Consider the following 17,657-nt stretch of genomic DNA (forward strand, 5'->3'; position numbering starts at 1 on the left):
CTAGCAACCCGGCATTTCATCTCCGACAAAGTTATCCCAAGAGAAGTAAAGCAAGTGTGTAAGTCCATCTCTGAATGTTTGTAAAGCATTCCTGCGTTAAGCTTAACAAACGATATATGGAGCGACTGCCTCTTCTTGCTGCTACTTCAATCATGAAATTGCTTAATGATCAGCTGATCGGCTTTTCTGTTGCGAGTCCGTCTGTCTTGTTTGTTTTTGGCCCACTTTGCACCAGAAAGAGGAAACCAGCGGATAAACAACAGCAGCACGTTTAAGCTGTTGTTAGAATTTGTTTAATATTACTTTCTACACCAGGATCTTTTTCTACGTAGCTGACGCTGGTAACTGTGCAGGGGCGGATCTAAACTGTGTATCTGCGGATACACAGTTTAGCCAGGGGGGCCGATAGGGCATTAACAGGGAAAAGGAGGCATAAAGACATACTTTTCTTTCTTATTCTCATTTAAAATGTCTAGCTTTTAATAAATAATTATCTGACACCCAAAGTTTTAATTTGATGCAAAATGAATAGAAGTCCATTACTGTATATAGTAACTATTAAGTCTAATATATATACCCTAGTAAGCTATAGTACTTTTTCCTTTGGGAAGGTACCATCTGTGCAGTCTGCAATTTTGTTGAAGAAAGATGTTGAATCTATTTAATATTTTAATATATTGAAAAATAATTTATTTCTGTGCATTTTTTTCCACACTGCATCAAATTAAGGTTGATTACGTCGATTAAGCATCATGAGGTAGAGGGTGGTTCCCTATTTTTTATTTATTTATTTTTGTTGTTGCTGGGAGTTGGAACCCTATTAGTTAGGTTGCTTAATATTTACGCTAAGTACTCTTTAAAATACCAGAATAGGGAAGATGGTGTAGGTTTAAGTTTATTAGATTGATCAGTATTGCTGAACTATGAAATCTTTTTTTTTGCATACAGGTATAACAGAATAGCTTTAGTGTAGTTGTTGTTTTAAACTTGAGTATGAACTTATACAAAATGCAGCAAGATATTTTAAAAAACAGTTTTGTTGATTCAAACACACTATATCGGATTCATATTGGTATCGGCAGATATCCAAATTTATGATATCGGTATCGGACATAAAAAAGTGGTATCGTGCCATCTCTAATATTTATTGAAGCAACCTAAAAAGTGTGCATTATTACCTATAAAAAACCTGTGGTAGTTTCTCTTTAATCAGCATAGTTGGAAACAGCCTGCAAAGAGCCGGCTGCCAGTAATTGGCAGTAGGGGTGGGTTTAGAAAATCAGTTTTCCAATTCAAATCGATTTTAGCTTAAATAACGCAATATTGATTAATTAAATCCTGAATCGATTTTTAAATATAAATATATTTTGCCAGAAACCCAACAATCTCAGGTTAAAGCTCACAAAACTATTTCAGCAACAACCAAACAGCTAAAACAGCAAATGAGAGCAGGTAAATGGATTTCGCACAAAGATGTAAACACAAAGCGTGGATCATTCACCTGATGGCACGTACGCAGACCTGCCATCAGGTCTGAAAGCTGACATCTCACAGATTCTGATGCTGCATGTTTGGTCATAGTGATGGGATTTCCGGCTCTTATTAGAGAACCGGCTCTTTCGGCTCGGCTCACTAAAAAGAGCCGGGTCTTTCGGCTCAGAACCGGCTCTTCAGGTTGTCTTGTTGCTTTAATTAATTTATTATTAACAATAATATAAAATTATGCACAAAAGTAATTACTAATGTAAAAAAAAAGTGGTTTTATTTATATATGTTTATATATATGCGGTGGCCCCTAGAGACAAAGCACGTACAAATTCCAAAACACTAACAAACTCCAAAACACATTTCTAGCATTAACTGAACTTCCAAAACAGAGCTACCTAGATCACTTAAATCAGCAGTCCCCAACCCCCGGGCCTCGGACCGGTTCTGGTCCGTGAGTCGTTTGGTACCAGGCTGCGAGAGTTGAGGCTCAGGTGTGAAATGTATGGTTTTCAGGGTTTTTATCGGTTTTCAGCGTTATTGTCACAACGGGACTGAACGGACTCACGTGCAGGCTCTAGGTCTTGAAAGCACAAGAGTCTTTATTATGATACACCAGGTGATTATTTACAAAAGTGAGGGGAAAGCCGGGCTCCGGGGGTCCACACACGAACGGGAAAGACGCCGATAGTCACACACACACACACACACACACACTCCGTCCATTCCTCTTCACACTCCACTCACTCGGGTAACACAGGGGTAGGTCCAGGGAATCTGTACACAGAGACACGAAGGGATAGTAAGGTAAATCGCTGTGAAAACACTTCAGAAGTAATTGAGCTGGGGTTACACTGACGAGGGTCGGCAACGGTCCAGCTACGAGAAACACAGGGCTGCCATCTTATAAAGGAGCTGGATCACTCGTGATGAGCCACAGGTGCGTGGGCCAAGGGCAGGAGCCCACAGGTGAGCTCCGCCCAGGCAGAGGGAGGAGGGAAAGAGGGGAAGGGAGAGAGCCGGGAAAAAATAAAAAAAAGAATACAAAACATATGTAGCCATACTGAGCCGACCGGGTAGGCACAGGGACCCTGACAGTTATTTTGTTATCGTTTTTATCGTTAACTCGGTTTTCCTGGGTCTTTTCACGTGTGTTATGAATAAATCTTCTTTTTTTCGGTACCGGTACTAGTTTTATTTTGTTGTATTTATCCGCAACACCTTAAAGGTCGGTCCGTGAAAATATTGTCGGGCATAAACCGGTCCGTGGCGCAAAAAAGGTTGGGGACCGCTGACTTAAATTATACAATTGAAAGCATATGTGTATTGTTTGTGTATTTATACACAAGCACTCATATATATTCAAATAATTTAAAAAAAATGTTCATTTACCTGTTACTACCACACACCAAATCCGGTCGTTGGTACTTGCTGGCTTGTGTAGTCACTAGGTAACAAAAGCTCAACACTGCGCCTAGCATCCTGGAGCACTTCTTTTGTGTTTTGCACGTGTTTTGAGTTTTTATGTGCTTCTGAGTTTTTACGTGTTTTTGAGTTTGTACGTGCTTCGAAGTGCGTACGTGTTTGTAAGTGCTTTGTCTCTAGGGGCCACCGTAAATATACTTTTATTTATTCACTCCACATAAAATGTAATAAATAAATCATATAATACAAAAACCAACTATTCACATTTCAACTTTTAACTATTTAAATTTTCAGCTTTTTCCTTTTAAACAAATTTAAAGTGAAACACAAAACACAAAATGCTGCAAACCACAACACAATTAAATATAAATTAAAATATGAAAACAAAAAGAACATGCATATTCTCTGTCATATGAGCCTGCATGAATAAACTTTCTGAATCCTTTATCATCTGCAACTGAAAATAGTTGTGGATGATTACTATACCTTTCTAATGTGACGTTGGTGTCCCTGGCTCTCTTTCTCTCTCTTTCCCTCCCGCTCTGTTCCTGTGCTACTGCCAGTGTAACTACCGCCCCTCCCCCTCTTCCCAGCACAAAACACAAGACTCGCGTGTGGAGTGAAGCGGAAAAAAGTGCGAGAGAGGATGAGAGAAGGAATAAGAAAAAAACCCCACGGCTCACGATAAGGAGCCGACTCACGTCGTTCACGTCAAAGACCCGGCTCTAAGAGCCATTTTGTTTGCGACCGACACATCACTATTTTGTCAGTCTCCAATCAAAATTCACTGAACCAGCAACAAATGAAGATCAAAACTGCGCTTCACATTTGATAAACATCCTCATTAATTCCCTCTTACGTTTGTTGTTTTGCTTCCACCATAATAAAATCGATGATAGCCAGACCTAGATGGCAGACTGCTGCCTTCTGGGAGTCTGGACTTTCTATTTTATCCCTGGATAAAGACAAAAAAGAAGTGGGGCACCATCTGCTTGTATAAACCAATCGATTATAACTCTAAATTTGGAATCAAACCCACATTCTACATACTGTTGTATGAATGCAAGGTAAGAAAAAAACGTTTTTATTCCTTAAGTTATATTTAGGACAGTTTCTCTGGTAGTCATTAACTTATGCCACATACTATCAACTTACACCACTAATGCTAGAATAGCTAACAGCAGTTGAGTACCTAACATTAGCTTAACTAATCATACGTACAATAGTTATAAAAGCTAAGGTTATATAAAGGTAAGGTTGTCATGAAATAAGATGACTATTATTATTGTAAATATGGAGAGAGGACTAGACGTGATCAGTTCTACTTTTGAAAAAAGATCTCAGATGTTGTCCCTGAGATCTACTGGAGTCTATCTTGGGGGTCACTGCACGAGTGCGATAACTACCACTGGCACAACTGTTTCCTTTACCCCCCACATCTTCTTAAGCTCTTTTCTGAGTCCTTGGTACTTCTCCAGCTTCCCATGTTCCTTCTTCCTGAAGTTTCTGTCATTCTGTATCACTACTCTATTTTAACTATGGATGTTTTCCTCTGCTTGTCCACCACTACTATGTCCGTTTGGTTAGCAATCACCAGTTTGTCCATTTCATGCATTCTTGACTACCCTAGGCGGTGTCTCCCATTTTGATCTAGGGACTTCCAGGCTATACTCGGCACAGATGTTCCCAGGATGTGGTCATACGTGGAATCCATACATGGCATTCAATGTATGCCCTGCTTGTGTGATCCACACAAATATGTGGTCACAATTTTGAGTTAAGTGGTGTGATATATGGAGATTATTATGCATGTTTTATGTTGCTGGTTTATTGGTGGAATTTAAGTCCACAATGTCATGCAAGTACTCTGTTGCCAGGAGAGTCTATAACACTTTGGACAGTAGGGGGCAGCAGTGTGCTTTGGGAACTAGTGATGTGCGATACCACTGATTTCTTTTCCGATACGATACCAAGAAAAATTCAGGGTGGTATCGACAATACTGATCCGATACAGATACTTTGTACAAAAAACTTAATGTTTCATTGTATTTCATATATAATTGTATTATGTAATTGTAATAATAATATAGCTTCATAATGATTACAGGACATCAGACTACTTGTTCTTATTGCTTAATATTGCAGCACCCTCTCCTATCCCTCTCCTCCTCTTCAGTTGGCCTCAACATACGCTCATCATATTCTGTGATATGATTTACTGTGAGGTGTTTAACAAGGTTAGTGGTGTTGCCACAACACCTCACTGTCTTGCCACATGTATCGCAAACTGCGTTTTGACTGTTTGTGGAGGTAAAATACGTCCACACAGGACTCCGTTCACGCTCAGTCATTGTTGTGAGTGTGCACGCCAGGGGCTGCCTGCAACACATTTATACAGCTGTATATGTATGACTATGAAAGGCATAAGAGGAAGTAGTTCCTTCCAATTTAGACGATCCAAATGATATAGTTTCTTTCCATTGGGCTCCTGTTAATTATAAACTACAAATTTACCCCAAAGTACTAAAATATTGATATTTTAATATGAGAATCGATTCTAGAACATAAATTACTGGTATCGGAAGAATCGATATTTCAGTATCGATCCACACACCACTATTGGGAACTGAGTCGGGTGCATAGCTGCCATAAGCTTATCATTCTGGCTAGACTGACCAGGCCAACAGCAGCGTGTCTCCTGTGTTCACTTTCTCTCCTGTTTTACAGGTCAGTAATGTGGTCAAAACCATAAAGAAATACACAGCTGGACACTGTGATACTTATTCTTTCATGACATAAGACGGCTATGTGATATGTGATATATGTCACTTTCGCTATGCAAACTACTTTAGCTCTGTGGAATGTAATAGCTAAGCTGTATGCCTGGGTAATGCTAGCAAGCTGTTGCAACTGCGCTCGTCTCCATATAATAATAAGACGCACCAATCCGGCTGGGTTTACAGTTCCTGATAAACTTGTAGTTTTGTGTCCATGACAAATGTTTTGTATAACGTGTCTGTAAAGTGTTCCGGGCCAGCCTGAAGTCATGTGGAAACTTGCTGTTTCAATGTTAGAATCTAACTAGCCTGAAAAATACATATAAAGCAAAAGAGCTACAGCTAACAAAAATGCTGGCAAGGACAAGAAGTGCAGTAATGTTGAAGGTAAAGTTTCCTTTCTATGATAAGACACAACGATGATGATGTGAATTATTTTATTTATCAGTTTTAAGGTGAAAGAGGTGCATTTGTCATTTGTTTCATTCATTTCAAGCTTTTGTTGTTTTATGCCAGTAGTGTGGCTTAATATTGAAATGCACTGGTGGAAAATGAGCTATTTGAGGGAATGAGCAGTTCTGGTGAAATTGAGTTACAAAAAGAGTGGAGAACATATGCTTGTGTTGTATGAATAAATTCTGGCAAGACTGACCAGGCAAATGACAGCATGTCTCCTGTGTTCACTTTCTCTCTTGTTTTACAGGATTGTATTCTGGCTGACGCCCACCATAGTGGGGCCAGTAACACTTGCTAGCACCTGGCACAATGCTATTATGTGCTGGATTGTCTCAGAGGCATCTTTACACAGCCTGCACTTGGGCTCTTGTCTGGTGCTGTAGACCCCATTCTCAATGGATCTTGTGTTGCCATGATTAGCGCCTCTGTGCTGCTGAGGTCAGCTGCCATCTTCCTAGTGGATTCATGGATGTTTGTTGTCTCAGTCTGGACCGTGGTACTGACACTGACTAGTCCTGGTCTCCTTTCTTCCACTTAGCGTACAGTCTCAGGGTGGTGGACTTGGGGTGAAACCCTCCATGCATGGTCAGGAGCTTCCTTGTCTTGATGTCAGTGGCTTCCATCTCCTCACCAGCTTATTATCCCAACAGGGTACCTGGTCACAGGCAGGGCGTAGGTGTTGATAGCCCGGATCTCTTTCGTTTCATTCAGCTTACTCCTCAGGACTTGTCTAAGTATGTGCCGGTACTCGGTGGCTGCAGCTTTCCTAGCGGCCTCCTAATGGTTCCCATTTGCCTGTGTGATTCCCAGATACTTGTAACTGTCCTCAGTGTATGCAATGTTGCTTCTAGTAGTTCGATCCCCTCAGTTCTGACTACCTTCCCTCTCTCGTTACCATCTGACTACACTTCTCCAGTCCGAATGACATTCCAATGTCATTGCTGTAGATCTTTGTGGTGTGGATCAGTGAATCAATGTCTCATTTACTCTTGGCATACAGCTTGATGTCATCCATGTACAGGAGTTTGCTGACAATTGGTCCATTCCGTATGTCTGTGAAGGTTCTCAGTCATCCAGGTCATAGTAGTCTAAGGAGCTTGGAAAGAAAAGCGTCTGGACTTCTTTAAGTTGCTTGAAGACATTTCACCTCTCATCTGGGAAGCTTCTTCAGTTCTAGGGTCAAATGGTGGAGAGTCCCAGGTGAGCTCATTGTGAAACCTAGCCCAGGATGCCTTAACGCCCACTCACATCCTGGGCCATCTGACCTCAGGAAATCACATGATAGGGTGGGGCTAGGTTTGACAATGAGCTTACCTGAAACCTTGGCTGATTGTGACCTACACCCATTTTCACACCTTGGCTCATGTGATTAGGTAGAGGATCATTAGGGGGTCCATTGTCCCTCTTGGTGGGTTACTCCCACAGAGCTTAAATCTGGGACTCTCCACCATTTGACCTTAGAACTGAAGAAGCTTCTCAGATGAGAGGTGAAACGTCTTCAAGCAACTTAAACAAGTCCAGACGCTTTTCTTTGCAAGCTCCTTAGGTCCATTCCGTACTTGGTATTTGTAGCCTGTTTTGTAAAGGATCTCACTGAGGGGGTTCAGGCCTATGTAGAACAACAGTGGAAACAGAGCATCTCCTTAGTAGATCCCTCGCTTGATGCTATCTTGTGATATTGGGTTGAACTTAGCCTCCAGTGTTCTATACCACATCCCCATCGAGTTCCTGATTAAGGCTCTTAAGGTTCTATTGATCTTGTACAGATTGAGGCATTCCAGGATTCAGGTGTGGGGCATCAAGTCATAGGGCTTCTTGTAGTCTCAGGTGTAGCTGGTGTTTGCTTCACTGGTATTCCTACAAATTCCTTTCTGTGCTCCGCTCATGTATTTGGCCATGTGCCTGTTAATCTTAGCTGCTATGATGCCTGACAGGAGCTTCCATGTGGTACTGAGGCAGGTTATTGGCCGGTAGTTAGATGGGACTAGTCTCTCTGGGGATCCTTGAGGATCAGGACTGTCCAGCCTTTGGTTAGCCATTCTCGCTGTCTCTCATTGACTAACAGTGGGTTCATTTGTCCTGCCAGATGCTCATGGATTGCAGTCAGCTTCTTCAGCCAGTAGGCATGAATCATGTTGGGGCCTGGTGCTGACCAACTCATGCTATGAGACCCTCTCTTGGATATCTGCCACTGTGATGGTTACTGGACCCTGTTCGGGGAGGTTGCTGTTGTCTGCTCTTAGGTCCTCTAGCCACTGAGCATTGCCAATATGGATTGGGTCCTTCTCCCATATGCTGTTCCAGTATTGCTCAGTATCCAGCCTTGGTGGTGCTGTTCTCATGTTGTCAGCTTATTTAATTCATTTCAATTCAATTTTAATTGTACAGCACCAAATCATAACAACAGTTGCCTCAAGGCGCTTTTATGGTGAGGTAGGCCCTACAATAATGCATGCAGAGAAAAAAACAACAATTAAATGACCCCCTATCAGCAAGCACATTGGCGAGAGTGGGAAGGAAAAACTCCCTTTTAACAAGAAGAAACCTCCGACAGAACCAGGCTCAGGGAGAGGCAGCCATCTGCCGTGACCGGTTGGGGTGAGAGAAGGAAGACAGGATAAAAGACATGCTGTGGAAGAGAGCCATCCAAGTACACCTTGGATGGTTCTGTGGAGAACAGCTGGTTTATTCTCCTGCCTTCTCTTTCTCAGGTATACCTATTCAAGCGGCTAGCCAAGTTGTGAGTCTTTGTTTGGCATATAAAACATATACACAAAACACACTTTAGTGAGTGAAAATTTTGGAACATATAATGAAAAATATATAGTAATGATATTAGAAAGGAACTTGTGAAATCCTCTACTATGATGCAGGTACTATATGTTCTCGTATACAAAGTTTTTATTAGAAAAGGTTTATCCCCTAATGGGAAGTGGACAGCATCGGGTCAAAGAGTGTTGAGTGTGCACTTATTTTTTAGACAATGGATGGTTAACAACTTTAATATACATACATGTGAATTCATGTTGCTATATAAACATACAAGGAGTTCCATATGTAAGCGCCTTGAGGCAACTGTTGTTGTGATTTAGCACTATATAAATAAAACTGAATTGAAATGAATTGGTATTTATCTTCTGTTTATATAGATAACATCTGGCGTCCCTATTTTCTTATTTTTCTCAACTTGATTAGGTATATCAATTTACCAACAGCAAGAATAGGCCAAATAATATTACAACATATGTGTACTTGTATGTAAAGTATACCTGCTCACCAAAACAGTTTACAATAATTGAATAATGTTAAACAACCTTTACAATAATCCGGTGATCAATAATAAGTTTATTGTCTACCTTTATAGTGGTAGTATAAGAAACTAACAGTATCTCTTCTAAATTATCTGTAAGTGTATCTTACCTGTAAATCATGCCAGTGGTGTAAGACACACTGTCCCTAAGTGAAATGTGGTTCATCCTAAGGAAGTCCTCGAGATTTTTGAGCTGAGCAGCTGCACGAACTTCTCTCAGGCGCTGATAATCTGCTACGTGGCGACTGCGCTGTTGCTTTTCTTCCTGCTCCATTGCTTGCTCTGACAACAAACAGCTTAGGCCACTGTGCACACTCTCACTCATTGATGACAGGGAAAGTATCTTGCCAGACACTCCAGTTCCACTGCTGATGCTACCGCTTCGATAAATTCCATTACTGTCTCGACCTCCAGGTGCCACCCCTCCACTGGTCCCAGGTTTGGGCATCTAGAAGTAAGAGGACAACTTTTTTAAAAATTAAACAAGAGTCCAAAAACCCTGTATTAAGTACATCATCATACATTTAGTAAACTGTAGCACACCCACATGCATATAAGTTTGTAATACAATCACAGCTTTTTTTTCTTGGTATCTACTCAATCTATGCTGCTTTCAATATTCAAGTGCTAAAACTGAATAATTCATGGGTGAGTGGGGATAAAGGTGTGTTGGATTTGAAAAAAAAAAGAAAGAAAGAAAAACCTATGTCAGCCAGTTTTTCTCAGTCAGTTTCATGCAGTGTTTCAAGTGTTGAAATATGGAGTTCAGAATGTGTGTATTAACTGTTGAGGTCAATAAATTTATATTTCTATTTTATTTATATAGCACCAAATCACAACAAAAGGCGTTTCAAGGCACTAATAACTGCCATTTTCCCAGAAAAATTCTCATATTATAAATGACTGGGGAAATTTACTATGTTTTGTAGGCAGATATATTTGTGGTTTCACTGGAATGGCACCGCACAAATAGACATTTGTGATCCATCGCTGAACAAAATTTAACCTACTGTAAGCTTGTTTTCTTCCATTTAGGTGTTAGCACTCTTTTTGCTTTTGCTTTTCTGTATCCAAACCCTGTTTCATTCAGCCCATTTCTTTTAGTTCCATCACAAACACTGTCTACAGTTTTCCCCAATTATATTTCATTTATATTGCTGTGCAGTTTCTACTTTCAATTCGTCTTGCTTTCAATTTTCTGTCCAGTTTCACTCCTTCTTCAAAGTCTCTTCAGGTATCCTTTCACTCCACTCAAGCTGACTTCAAGCTAAAGCACTGGAGGGTTTTGTGACTGGCCTCCTTGCTGGCCCTCACAGCACTTCATAACCACCACTGGGCTCCCAGTTGCCCCCCTCAACTAGTTATCCTTTTTAATTAAAATTATGTTTCTGAGATTTTTATTTATATTTACACAGCACCCCACTCCCGAAATTGGGATTGCAGCTAAGATAATCATGTTGTTTTGTAAATGTGAAACCAAGAAACACAAAGACAAGCTGACAACAAACTGTTCGGCATATTCCTTGTGCTGCTGAGACTCCAGAGTGACCACGCCAAAAGAAGACACTATTCAAAAAAGATGTAACTCATAAATGAGGAGTGTTTTATCATGATATATTTCCAAGCTCTAGAAATCAAATTTTACTCAAAGAGAGGGTATCAAGCTTGCAACTGTTAACTTCATGAATCCACACAAAGTAAAATTTAGCTGTACAATACTTGAGTACAACTCAATCCAACCTTTACAATATACATACCATACAAATAAAAGAAACAGTATCATCTTTGCCCTCTCAATTTTTTAAAAACCTCTGACCTACATCAGAAAATCCTCAGTCACTCAATAATTTAAAAGCCTCTCTCCTCATGGTAATGATGATGGAACACGTAGAGGCTATTGTATTTTATTGTAGAGGCTACATAATGCAACATTGTGGAGCGTAAGTTTTTTTCTCTCCCTCTCATTATCAGTGTATCCAAAACAATACTTACCCGAGATGTTGGTGTTCGGCTGATATAGGGATTCTGGACTACGCTGCTCATGGTAGAGATTGTGATTAGCAGATATAGCAGTATGTTGTAGTCAGCCTAATGCTAGCAGTTTCTGGACTGCTTTAAAAGTAGTTACTGAACAAGTTAATATGGCTTATCTACTCCCTCCTACTTGGTCACGTGGCACACAGAGCCCTATAACCAAGCCTGTCTGCACTGCAGTGGGCAAAAAATAATCTCACAAGTAAATTATTTAATAGCACTAAAACAAGCATCTACACTAAAAGCTTGTGATTGCCTAACAGGAAAGCATACTAAGGCCCTGAAATTTTGCTTGTCTCTACAGTAATGTGTCTGGTTTTTTTAATTATTATTATTATTTTTTATTTTTTATTTTTTTTGTGTCCCGTTTGGATCTTTAGCCATCAGAATTGTTGTCTTAAGGCCAAGAAAGATGCCAAGCGGATTTATTTTACCAAGTGGATCATCATGGCCTTGCCATATTGGTCCATTTGATTGACCTTTATTATAATTATGAATTTATTTTATTTTCAGTTGCTACAAACGGGACAGACATGACTGGAGGATAGGACAGGGAGAAAGAATGAAAGAAAGAGAGGGAGAGAAAGAAAACCAAAGGGGAGAAGAGACGGTGAGAAGGGGGGGAAGAAAGAAAAAAAAACAAACACCTGGGTCACCTGTATGGAGAAAAAAAACAGAAGAGAAAGCAAACAACAAAGAGCAACATAATAAAAAAAAACGGCACCATCACAATAAACTAGCTAGCAGTAGATATCAGTAGATACTAAATAATAAACGATATTGTGCAGCACGCAAGATAGACAGCGCACAATGTGCTTTGAGGCAGCAGCCAAGAAAGCTGTAGTCCGCGTCTGTGAATACCCGTGTGTACACCTGTGTGCATACCTGTGTGGATCAGCATGCTTGCATTCCAAAGGTTTCTCCATGTAACGATCTGCTAGGGAGTGTGGGGAGCCACAGCCCCGTCATCCAGGGTATGAAGCAGGTATGGAGGAGATCAAAACTCCAGACATCCAGAGGCCCCCAGAACACAAGAGACCAAGGAAGACCAACAGAGGGGCAGCCGCGCCACTGTCCCAGTAAGAGCTGAGGAGAGTCCCAGATGAGGGCTCACTCAGCAGCCGCGGAGCAGAAGCCAGGGGGAGTTGCAGTGACGCGTCCGTGAGCTCCGCCGGCAGCCAGCTGTGCCTGAGTGACCGAGCCCCAGGCCGAGAGGCCGGGGGCACCCCACCTCCGAAGTGGCCCGAGCGAGCCCCAGGCTCCAGGCCCCGATAAGCGGCCGCCAAGGAGTGAGCCGGTGTGTACCCGGACGCCCACCCCCAGACACAAAGAACCACCAATGCACCGACACCTGAGGGAGTCCGCCACTGGCAGGGGAAGTGGTGGTGGGTGGAGATAGGCCTCCAAACCTTGGAGGGCCTGAGATGTCCCCAGAGAGGTGGCGTCTGATACCCAACCTGACATATAGACACAGACATACAGGCACACACAGACACAAACATCCATTCCCACCCTCATGCTCTCATATGCACTTACTCCACACTCAACCAACGTGGAGACAGACATAAAGAGACGCTGTACACATGATCACACTCCCCAAGCGTACTCTACGAACCGGGTCTAGGTACCCTTGCCCCTGGAGGGGGGGACTGCACCCAGACCCAGGTGGTGTTACCCTTTTCCCTGCGGTGGGGAGAGGCAGACCGCCCCGACTCCGCAGCAGCAGGGAGGCCCCACACCCAGAGGACCGCAGTCGGACGGCCAACTCCTCCTAGCCCCCCCGCTCCAGCAGGCCGCAGAGAACGGGGGTGAGAGAAGACTCCAAACCTCCCTCCACCCGCTCATTGTAGTGTTGATGCATGTGTGTTCTAAGGTGCAATTAAAACCCAGGAGGGCATGGAGCTACCTGCCAGAGAGCAGCAGGTAAGCGCATAGTCCCTCCTGCTACCCCTCAATGTCTACATGTATTCAAAATTGAGAGGTGGGCAACGACGCCAGGGGTGAGGTGTACACCCTGACGGTAATTTGGACTCCGTGTATCGTGCCCACCCCCAAGATCCTATATGTATGTGTAATGAGAGTGTAAGTAATGTGAATGTCTAAGTTGTGGGATAAAATTGAGGCAGAGGCAGCCAGAAGGGGACAGAGGGGGGGGGGGGGGGGGGAACCTCCTCTCCACCCTGGTGACATACCCCTACTCCAAGGCCCTGCATGTGTGGGTGGTTGTGGTGGAGCGGGGAGAGGGAGGCAGCTGGAGATGGGGAGGGAAGGAAGGGAGGGGCAGGTGACCCCTCCCTGGGGCCAGCTCCCCCGCTGACCCCAGTAGGCACTCCCATACTCCGCGACCCGCCAGGGAAAGGGGGCCCAGGCCCATCCAGACCGGGGCCCAGCGCAGCAGCGCCCCCCAGCCCCACAGAGCCCGGGACAGTCCACCCAACCCCACCACAGAAAAAACTGCACCCACCCCACCATCCACTCAGCTTCCAGACTACATGAGACAATAGACGCCCAGGCTGAGATCTTCCTCCACCTCTCCTGTATCTCCTCCTCCAGCAGAGAGTTCCTGAGGAGAGGAAAGCTCCTGCAAGGTGTGACAATCTCCCCCACCAGTTGAAGAGTCCCCCAGGCGGCTCGATGCACCGGCGGCACCCAGCGCCAGGGATGGGCCCCCATGCACCCACCCGCCCACAACCCCGGCAACACACAAACCAGGACCCAAGGCCCCGAGGCCCGGCCAGGGCCCCAGCCCAGAGACGGAGCACCCCCAGAACCTCACGCCCATCCCGGACCCACCCAGGGGCAGACAGGCTACCAGGTCAGTAACCCACGTCCGTCAGCACAGACCCTCCCCTAGCCCCGCTACACGCAGCCACGAGGAAACAGTCACCCGAGAGCCAAAAGAGCCCCCAACCGGACATGACCGCTACCCCGGGTTGAGCCCCCCAAGGAAGATGCCTCCGGGGAACCCCTCGACGCCCTAAGCCTGTCCCTACCCCCACACCAATCACAACAGTGAAGGCGGGACCAAACTATGACCCCCCACCCCCACTAGGTGATGGAGCTGATCAAAGGAGCCCAGAGCAATTGATCTGATGTGGTGGCAGAGGCTGTATCAAGATTAATGCAATCTAATAGATAATTTCTATATTGGTTAGAATTAAGATTGTTTTTATTTTTCCAGTTCATGGGGACAGTTTTCTTGGCTATGCATAGGGCAGTGAAAACCATATGGGCTATATTCTTTTCTGAAGTGACATTATCTAAGCTGCCCAACAAACACACTAAGGGGGAAGTTGGAATGTTACATTTCAGACACTTTGATAAGTCCTCACATATCTCGCGCCAAAACTTCTGCACTGGTGGACAGAACCAAAGAGCGTGAATGTAATTGTCTGGTGTATTGCCTTGACAGTGTGAGCAGTTGTTGGAAGATGTAAAGCCCATCTTGAACATCCGATGACCTGTATAGTGCACTCTATGTAGTATTTTGTATTGTATTAATTGCAGACTGGGATTTTTAATCAATTTAAAGGTTTTTAAGCATACCTGAGACCAGAAGTTTTGGTCTAAGCTGACTGATAAATCTGCTTCCCACTTTGCAATAGGAAGGGATATTGATTCATCTAATTTAGAAAGTGTTCTGTATATTTTAGATAATAATTTGGGGGATTTAAGAGTAAGGAAATGTGCCGCACTTGGTGGTGTTTGTAATTCAACTTGACTGAGGTTAAATTTCCTTTTTACTATGGATTTAATTTGTTGATATTCTAAAAAATCTTTTCTTGTTGATCCCATATTGTGCAACTAGTCTGTCAAATGGAATAAATTCTGTTCCCTCTAATATATGTTCTAAGTATTTAATTCCTTTACAACTCCATTCTGGGAAATTAATCATATTATTGTTTTGTAATATGTCAGGGTTGTTCCAGATAGGTGTACGTTTGCATGGGATTAATGAAGACTCCGTCAATTTTAGAAACTCCCACCATGCTGTCAGAGAGAAGCTGATGTTGATACTTTTAAAGCATTCATATCTTTTGATGTTTGAGCTAATAAATGGTAGGTCTGAAATCTCTAGATCCTTGCATAGTGCCTGTTCAACATCTAGCCAAGGCTCATCTAAGAAGGTATGTTTTGACCATTCTGAGATGAACTGAAGCCTGTTGGCTAAGAAGTATTGGTGAAAATTAGGCAGATCTAATCCTCCTCTATCCTTGGTTCTTTGTAGCGTTTTTAAGCTGATACGCGGGGGTTTATCTTTCCAAAGGAATTTGGAAATATATGAATCCAGAGATCTGAACCAATCTTGTGATGGTTTGTTAGGGATCATCAAAAATAAGTAATTTATTTTTGGCAAGATCATCATTTTTATAGTGGCGACCCTTCCCATGAGTGATATGGGTAAAGATTTCCATCTAGTCAGATCGCCTTCTACTTTCTTTAGAAGTGGGATGTGGTTTAATTTAGTTAAGTCTGAGAGCTTAGGAGAAACATTAATACCTAAATATTTAATATTTCCGGATTGCAGTGGGGCAGAGGAAGAATTATGGAAGGAGCAGTTAATGGGGAGAACTGTAGATTTTGGCCAGTTAATTGAATAATCTGAAACTCTTGAAAACCAGTTTATTAGAGTAATTACCTCAGAGAGGTTGGTTTGTGTGTTTTGCAGAAAAAGCAACACATCATCCGCATAGAGACTGATTTTATGTTCTATGTTCTTACATTTTATGCCCTTAATTGTTGTAGCCTGTCTAAATGCTGCTGCTAGAGGTTCGATAAAAATTGCAAAAAGTGAAGGGGAGAGTGGGCATCCCTGTCTGGTGCCCCTCAGGAGACAGAAGCTGGAGGATGTCTGGTCATTTGTTCTGATACGAGCTGTTGGGGAATTGCATAATATTCTTATCCAGTTTATGAAAGAGTTTCCAAAACCAAATTTGTGTAAAGTTGCGAATAAAAATTTCCAGTTAACTCTGTCAAATGCTTTTTCTGCATCTAGAGATAATATTATGGTTTCGATGTTTTTAGTGTATGAGTAGTCTATTAAATTAAGTAATCTACGAGTGTTTGTTGAGGAGTGCCGACCTTTTATGAAACCAGTTTGGTCAGGATGAATTAAGAGGGGGGTTATTTTCTCTAATCTCTTTGATAGAGCTTTGCAGATTATTTTAAGGTCTACATTTAAAAGAGAAATTGGACGATAGCTTGAGGGAAATAAAGGGTCTTTGCCTGGTTTTAGCAGGAGACTAATGTTGGCAGAATTCATATTTGGTGGTAGTCTGCCATTTTCCTCGATTTCCAGCAACATTCCGTGGAATACTGGTGCCAGAATTGTCCAGAATTCTTTGTAGAATTCTGCAGGGAAGCCGTCTGGACCTGGAGCCTTATTATTGGGCATACTTATCAGGGCTTCCTGGAGTTCACTTGGCGTCAGTGGCGAATCCAGTTCCATTGCTTGACTGTCTAGTAATTTTGGAAGAGTTCTCTCCCTCTGTGAAAAGCTTGGGTGTCATTCTCGATAGCACATTATCTTTTAACTCACATATCAATAATATTACACGTGCAGCATATTTCCAACTCCGTAACATTAATCGCCTCCGCCCCTTCCTCACACCTCACGCCACTGCCATTCTCATCCATAATCTTGTTATCTCTAGAATTGACTACTGCAACTCATTATTATTTGGCCTTACACAAAAATCTATCAACAAGCTCCAACGTGTCCAGAACTCTGCTGCCCGTATTATTACTAGGACTTCTTCTACCCACCACATCTCCCCAATCCTGAAGCAACTTCACTGGCTCCCGGTCAAATTTCGCATCCATTTTAAAATAATTCTGTATACATTCAAGGCTATTCATTCTCTCTCTCCACCGTACCTCTCTGACTTATTACAGATGAAGCTCCCATCCCGCTGCCTCAGATCTTCATCTTCTCTTTCTCTCTCTGTTCCCTCTGCTCGTCTGATCACAATGGGAGGGAGGGCCTTTAGCTGCTCTGCCCCTCGACTTTGGAATTCCCTATCCCCGGACCTCAGAAATATTAGTTCATTCTCTCTTTTTAAGTCCACCCTCAAAACTCATCTGTTTAAAATTGCCTATTCTTAAATTTCTGTATGTTTTAACTTTTATCTTCTATTTTTATCATTGTGTATATTTCCAGTTTTTATCTG

The 17,657-nt window shown here is 42.7% G+C and overlaps 1 protein-coding gene across 1 annotated transcript in view; it reads right to left on the reverse strand.

Moving 5' to 3' along the window:
- Positions 1–11,496, reverse strand: part of LOC146645192 (voltage-gated potassium channel subunit beta-2-like) — a 256,340-nt gene extending 244,844 nt beyond the window's left edge. The window contains exons 1-2 of the mRNA XM_085394518.1: positions 11,446–11,496; positions 9,564–9,901 (exon numbers count right to left, since the gene is read on the reverse strand). Coding sequence (XP_085250644.1) covers positions 9,564–9,901; positions 11,446–11,496 — 389 coding nt within the window. The remainder of the gene's footprint in view (positions 1–9,563; positions 9,902–11,445) is intronic.
- Positions 11,497–17,657: the final 6,161 nt, after the last annotated feature.

This window comes from Rhamphochromis longiceps, linkage group LG20, assembly GCF_057381845.1.
Source record: "Rhamphochromis longiceps isolate RC_006_pf linkage group LG20, R_longiceps_female_GT1.1, whole genome shotgun sequence".
NCBI lineage: Eukaryota > Metazoa > Chordata > Actinopteri > Cichliformes > Cichlidae > Rhamphochromis > Rhamphochromis longiceps.